Raw genomic sequence first — 7,098 nt, 5'->3', positions numbered from 1 at the left:
AGGCTAGCATGCTTGCACAAATGCCTCGCTTTCCAAATGCTCTGTGAGCATTGGTCTCCATCCTCACCCATCTCTGGCCGCTGTTCGGTCCCCTCAAGACCCAGGGGCACATCCCTGGGAAGGGTTGGAGCTGGACACAGCTCTAATACAGAAGAGTGAGTGTGAGGACAGGCTCACCGAAGGGAAAGGAAAAGTTGACAGGGCGTCCGGCCTCCGCAAGACGGGCCTAGACATGCTGGGCGCTCCTAGGTTAGGACCCAACCCACGCTGGGTGCCTCCTTGGGAAAAGAGAAGAGGGGGTGCCAGTCTCCGAAGTTGCCCTGCACCCTCAGGGAATCAAGTGACCCAACTCCAACCTTAGGTTAAAAAAAAAAAAAAAGAGGGAGGAGGAGAAAAACGTGTAAGATGTAAGTGAGCTTCTGGGTCCAGGTGGAAGAAGACACTGGCAATCTAAAGACCTTAGGTGCTGGTGCAGGAAGGGGTTGGGTCGAAGATGTTCAGTTTTCTTATGGGATGCTGGCTCCATGACTCCAACCTGGAGGCTGTGGAGGACTGCCATGGGTTCTGACCTCAGCTATTTCTCACCCCAGGGTGAAGGTGGGACCAGACCCGCCCTTGCCCCGCTTCCTATAAGGGCAGAGGACCTGGGACTGCAGGTTCACACACCATGAGGCGGTCTAGAAGACACAGGACCTTCCTGCTGGCTTGTGCACTGCTCTGCACCCTCATGGGTCTCGGTAAGTGGCAAAGGGACCTGGCCTCCTTCCTGGGGTCTCAGAGGGCACTGGGCAAGGTTCTCAAGAGAGAGAGACCCTAAAAAATCAGATTCATGAAGGATGGACAGGGAGTAAGGAGGAGGAAGCCTGGGTCTGAGAAGGCTTGATGGGCGTTAGGAAGAGACTCAAAACATTGCATCTGAATTCTGGGAAAATCAGATGAGAGCTGGCAATTAGAGAAAATCTTTAAAAAGTAACTAATTAGTAAGGACAGACAGAAGTGTTCTTTCTGTCTGAACTTAGAAGAATTCAGGCCTTCAGCATTCCCAAGCCAGGTTCACTGTCCCTGGAACCCAGATGGCTGGGTTCCTCCTCTGTCAGGAGTGAAGTCATGCCACTGATCCCTCTGTACCTCAGTCTACCGCTTTGACTTAGGACCAGACCTCAGAGTCAGGTACCGCTGCCTGAGTTCCCAGACTTCTGGGTTACCTTCAGGGAAGTGAGTTCCACACCCTGAGAACCAGCTGGACCTGAAAATTTACAAAAGCCCCATAGAAAACTCTGCCACGACCCCTCCCTGCCTCTGAGAGTGCTCAGAGGACCCTGGCGTCCCAAGTCCCCAAGCTTTGTAATTATTAAGTAAAACAGGCTCTGTGGTGGAGTCATTTCCCGCCCTGGAAGCCACTTTGCTGGCATGGCCACCGCTTCCTTGTCAGACTCCAGACAACTGCCTGGACAGTTCTCAGTGCCCCGCCCACGAAAAACCAGGAAGACCCTAGTCCCTCCTCCAAAGTCATCTCTCCTGTGAGCTCCAAAGCCCAAATCATGGTCTGAAGACCATCCCAGCCATGGCCACACACCCTGTTCTTTGCTCTCCTTGCTGCAGGGTGCCCTCTAAGCTGTGAAGTGTGCAAGGGCTCGGGACACACATGCAGCGGGAAAATGAAGACCTGTGATTCCGACAAAGACGCATGCGTGGTTCTCGTGGGCGAGTCCAGCACAAGTAGGAGGGTGTGGCTTAGGCCAAAAGGGTCGGGAGGGATGGATACCTTCATGGTAGAAGATACAACCCCATTTATGGGGGATGGTTACAAGGAGTTGTGGGAGGAAAGAGGTGGGAGAAATGTGGTGTGTTAGAAAACGCTATGGTCGGAGATTCTGAAACTGAGCGTGTCCTGAACAAGGGAATATGGGAGGATGGAGAGATGAGGCAACAGTCAAGAGCACTGGCTGCCCTTGCAGGGGACTTCTGTTCAATTCCCAGCATGGTGGCTCACAATGGTCTATTAACTAAAATTCTAGGGGATCAGACACCCCCTTCTGGCCTCCACTGGCACTGCATACTTGTAGTTACATACAGGATGGCTAAATACTCACACACATAAAATAAAATGGGGGCAAGGGGAGGGGAGCTGCTGAGGGAAAAAATGAGGGGACACGGGAAACTAGCAGGAAGCAAAGAGTCTTTTTTTCTTTTAATGTTTTTACTTGTAATTACGTGCATGGGGGAGGCATTATGCAAGTGAGAGCAGTGCTTGCAGAGGTGGGAGGGGAAGGTCAGATTCCTTGGAGCAAAAGTTCCAGACAGATGTGAGATACTGATGATGTGAGCTGAACTCTGCTGGAAGGGCGGTTGATGCTCTTAACTGGAGGGTGGGACAGAAACCGGGAGAGCTAGGAGGGGAGATGGATGGTGTTAGGGTTCGCGGGGGGGGGGGCGGGGGGGAACAGAACCTGACTGGAAGGGGACTGTAACCTTGAGGATGGAGCCAATACATCCGGAGAAAGTAGAGAAAGTAGAGATGTCTGGAAGGGGTGGGAAGCAGGAAGAGTCCGAGACCAACCAGCTGGGCTATAGAACAAGATCCTGACTTTAAAACAAACAAAAAGAAGGGGAGGAAGTAGGAGGAAGGGAGGGAGAGAGAGGGAGTAGAAGGGGGGAAGGAGGGATGGAGGGAAGGGGAGACAAGAAAGGGGGAGCAGAGAAGGCAAGGAAGAGGACTGGGGAGCGAGAGGAAGGAGTGGGGAGGCTCAGAAGTACAATGGGAAAGGGGGACCCAGCCTCAATCAAAGAGAGCACCCCAGACCTCAGAGAGGAAAAAGAAATAGAGAACATTGGGGTGTGTTCATCCTTGGTGGAACGAGAGCCTTAGTTCCAGGAGGGGTGACTTCCAGCTTGCAGAGGGACTGGAACAAATGAGGGTCATGTCGTTGATCTCTTTTAACATTAAGAAAAGTGTGTGTGTGTGTCGCACACGCGCATGTGTGTTTGTGTATGTGTGTGTGCCTATGTGTGTGTGTATGTATGTGTGTGTGCATATGTGTGTGTGTGTATGTGTATAGGTCAGAGAATAGGTCAGAGATCCACCACGTGGGTCTCAGAGATCGAACTCAGGACGTGAGACATGGTGGCAAACACCTTTACCTATTGAGCTATCATCTTCGAGGGCAGGGAAATACCCCTGCAGCCGCGGTGAGAGAGGAAGGTGGACTTGAAGAGACCAGGAAGGGGTAACCAAAATGTCTGGAGTAAAGAGGGAAGAGCCTCTGGGCCGGAGAGTTCAGGATTGGGGCTATGTCAGCCATTCCCTGTAACAGGCAGGGACTGAGGGATGCTGGGAGAACCTGGCGGCCAGGTCTAGCTTTGCTATATTGAACAGGCCTTCAGCCATTTGTCGCAGGTTTGAAACTTCACAGAAGGTGGGGAAAGTCCACCTCACACAGACACAGGGGTAGCCTCAGGCGGCTCAGGAAGGATTTGTATCCTCAGTGCATGGGTGAAGGAACCCTGTCAGACAAGCAGGGGGGCTACCTACCAGCCTCTGACACCAGGCAGATTGTGAATGTGACCTTTCTGAGCTGCTATAGGGCCAGTGAGACCTCTCAGCAGGTAGAGGGTCTGGTGTGGAGCACTGAATTTGATGCCTCATCCTGCAAGATGGCGGAAAAGAACTGACCGCTGAGAACTCTTAGCACACTCACTGGGGGCACATGTGCAATATATATATATATTGTATGTATCTATAGACAAAATTTAATGAAAATTGGTTAGTGTGTATGTGTGATCCATGGTGCTAGTCATAGGGGACAGTCACAGAAATGAAAACCAGAAGAGATGGTGAAGAGAACACTATAGATTGTCATCATCTGGCTCATCTTCTCCCTTCAAAGATTCCACGGCATAGTTCTCTGTTTCCTTACTTACATTTTTGTTTGTTTGTTTGTTTTTGTTTTTTAAGACAGGGTTTCTCTATGTAACAACCCTAGCTGTCCTAGAACTCACTCTACAGAGTAGGCTGGCCTTGAACTCACAGAGATCCACTGCCTCTGCCTCCCAAGTACTGGGATTAAAGGCATCTGCAGCCACCGCCTGCCCCCCCCCTTACATCTTTTGGAACAATTTCATGTCTTCCTTTAGTTCATTCGCCAACCCAGCTGAGTTCGAGTTCTAACTCCATCATGTACTATTTATTTTTTGCAACTTACTACGTCACAGCAAATCATTTCTTTCCCTTGAAGATCTTCTATTTCTATCTCTGTGGCTTGCCTGGCTTTGCCAATAACCGTGTGAAAGGCCTAATGGTTCAGTCACATAGAGCTGTGTGCTGTGGTACAAGCCATAAGATCCTACCAAGAAGCTCCAGCCCAAAGGTCCAACAGCGCTGTAACGTGTGTGTGTGTGTGTGTGTGTGTGCATAGCCACTCTGCCGGCAAGATGTTTAAGAGGAACATTACAGCCAGTGTTAGATATCAAGTCGGACACTTCTTCTCTTGCTATGTCTGCTAACGAGCAAATGTCTGCCAGCAGACCTGCTGCCACCATTCCAACATATCAATCAACGTGAAGAGGGCATGTTTTGGGGCCTTCTCCACAGGTTTAGAGAACACTAGTTTTCCTACCCCAAAGACAACACCGTCTTTCCATCTACTCCCTACTATTCCCACAGCCTTCGGGGCATTCTCAACTCAGAAAACTCCTCCACTGGGAGAGAATGGAGAGGCTGGTAGGTCACCCGGTGCCAGTGGAGCGCATGGTGCTAACCAGGGGGCCGAGGAGCACTTCCAGGCCTGAAGTCATACACGCACCTTGTAAAAATATACTTATTTGCCGGGCGGTGGTGGCGCACGCCTTTAATCCCAGCACTTGGGAGGCAGAGGCAGGCGGATCTCTGTGAGTTCGAGACCAGCCTGGTCTACAAAAGCTAGTTCCAGGACAGGCTCCAAAACCACAGAGAAACCCTGTCTCGAAAAACCAAAAAAAAAAAAAAAAATACTTATTTTAGATGGGTGTGGTGGCGCAGGCCTTTAATCCCAGGACTCAGGAGACAGAAGCAGGTGGATCTCTATGAGTTCTAGGCCATCCTGGTCTACAGAGCAAGTTCCAGGGAAGCCAAGGTACATAGTGAGGCTCTGCCTCAAAAACATTATTTTATGTGTATGTGTACTGTTTGTATGTGCATGTAAGTGCAGGTACCCAAGGAGGCCAGAAGAGGGCAACAGATCACTGGAACTACAGTGTAGGCTCAGATGTGGAAACTGGGAACCAACCTTGGGTCCTCTAGAACAGCGCAAGTGCTCCTGACTCAGGAGCCATCTCTCCAGCCCTAGTTTGTGTGTGTGTGTGTGTGTGTGAGAGAGAGAGAGAGAGAGAGAGAGAGAGAGAGAGAGAGAGAGAGAGAGAGAGAGAGAGAGAAAGAGAGAGAGTCCCTGTTAGGGAGGTAGGGAATGGTGAGATGAGGAGGGAAGGGGAGGAAGTGGTTTATTCCTATCCCTACTCTGCAGAGGGCCGAAAGTCAGTGAGCACCTTCAAGGCCTGCACGAAGTTTAAAGACTGCTACTCCGGCTTCGTATCTACCACCATGAGTCCCAATGACTACATGGTGTCCAACGCCCACTGCTGTCAGAGCGACGGTTGCAACAGTGTCTCAGTGCCCCGTAAGTGCCACCCCAACAACAGGATGCCTGCCCTGTGACATCTGGCAAGTCCTTGGCTGCTTCATTTCCTGACCCACAAACTCCACCAACCCAACCCGGTGATCCCCAGGTTCCAAGGATGTTGGGGGTAACAATTCTTCCAATCTGCTTTATATTCCGTCATCATTCACAGTTCCTCGTAACAATCGGACGGAGAATGGCCTGATGTGTCCCTCCTGCATTGTGCCCTTCCAAGAGACGTGTCCAGGAACCCAGACAGCTCGTTGCGTGGGCCCAGAAACACACTGCATCTATTTTGCTGGCAATGTGCAGGCTGGTGAGCTGGTGGATAGACTTTGATGGGGGGAGGGGCGTGTGTCAGAAACAGAGGTCCACACTTCCCCCATTACAGGTGATGGGGGGAGTTCCGGAGAACTGGACAAAGAAATGATGGTGCAGGGCGGGGATGTGTGTGTTAGACTCCCGGGTCACGAAGAAGCTGACTCCGTCCTGAAATGTCGTCACAGGTATTATCAACACGAAATTTGCCACGAGAGGCTGTGCCACAGAGAGCGCCTGCCACACCAAGGCTGGAGCCGAGGTGCCTTCGGCCTCCTACCTCTACTTTCTGCGCCGGGCAGACTGCCTGCCCGCGCCCTACCCGCCTGGCAGGGGTGAGTGAAGACTAAGGAGTATGTGTCTCGAGGTCCCCATTTGTCCTCGGCCTGCAGCTCTTCAGGCACCCGTAAATTAAAACTGATGAACAGAGTAAACCTCAGGCCTTGTGACCGGATGCATCTTGGGAGGGTGGGTGTAAACAGTATGGGTCCCAGCGTTCTTCTGACTCTTGCCCCTCCTCCCGCTCCAGTTCAAAGAAGGGAGGGTTTCTATGTGGTAACACAGGCTAAGGTAGTAAGATGGTGAGTTCAGGATGAACTCGGGCTGCATAGCCAGACCCTGTCTCAAAAACAAACAGAAAAAGATCCAGGCGGTGCTGGCGCACACCTTTAATCCCAGCACTGGGGAAGCAGAGGCAGGTAGATCTCTGTGAGTTCGAGGCCAGCCTGGTCTACATAATAAGTTTCAGAACAGCCAGAGAGCCACACAGTAAGACTTGGGGTAGGAGTGGGGGGGGGTCAGGCCAGCCTGGGCTACAGGAGAACCTGATCTTTTAAAAAGAAAAAGGGTGAAAAATATGTGGTCCTTGCTTTTGAAGGGCAACATGCCAATCTCCTAAGTATGTTATCTTTTATAATCATGTTATAATCAGAGCTCCATGAACTTGATTTGTTATTTATTGCTATTATTTGAGACTCTCATTATATAGTGCAGTCCAGCCTCAAACTCCAGGCAAACTCTGCCTCACCCTCTAGAATGCTGGGATCACAGCTGCAAACCCCACCCAGTTGGAATTGATATTGTTCCACTTCACAGGTGGAAACACTGAGGCAGATGGTGGCTGGCACTT

The 7,098-nt window shown here is 51.0% G+C and overlaps 1 protein-coding gene and 1 pseudogene across 1 annotated transcript; one reads left to right on the top strand and one right to left on the bottom strand.

The window, feature by feature from the left end:
* The first annotated feature begins 667 nt into the window (after nt 1-667).
* On the top strand, nt 668-6,312 carry Pinlyp (phospholipase A2 inhibitor and LY6/PLAUR domain containing). Its single transcript, XM_057762858.1, has 5 exons — nt 668-737; nt 1,603-1,719; nt 5,499-5,651; nt 5,824-5,967; nt 6,158-6,312. The coding sequence occupies exons 1-5, from the start codon at nt 668-670 to the stop codon at nt 6,310-6,312; spliced, it is 639 nt and encodes a 212-aa protein (XP_057618841.1).
* On the bottom strand, nt 3,847-4,646 carry LOC130870241 (proteasome subunit alpha type-3-like; annotated as a pseudogene).
* Nucleotides 6,313-7,098: the final 786 nt, after the last annotated feature.

Source organism: Chionomys nivalis, chromosome 2 (assembly GCF_950005125.1).
Source record: "Chionomys nivalis chromosome 2, mChiNiv1.1, whole genome shotgun sequence".
NCBI classification, from domain to species: Eukaryota; Metazoa; Chordata; class Mammalia; order Rodentia; family Cricetidae; genus Chionomys; species Chionomys nivalis.
Note: the sequence above shows the minus strand (reverse complement) of the source record. Positions and strands in the feature narration are given on the sequence as shown.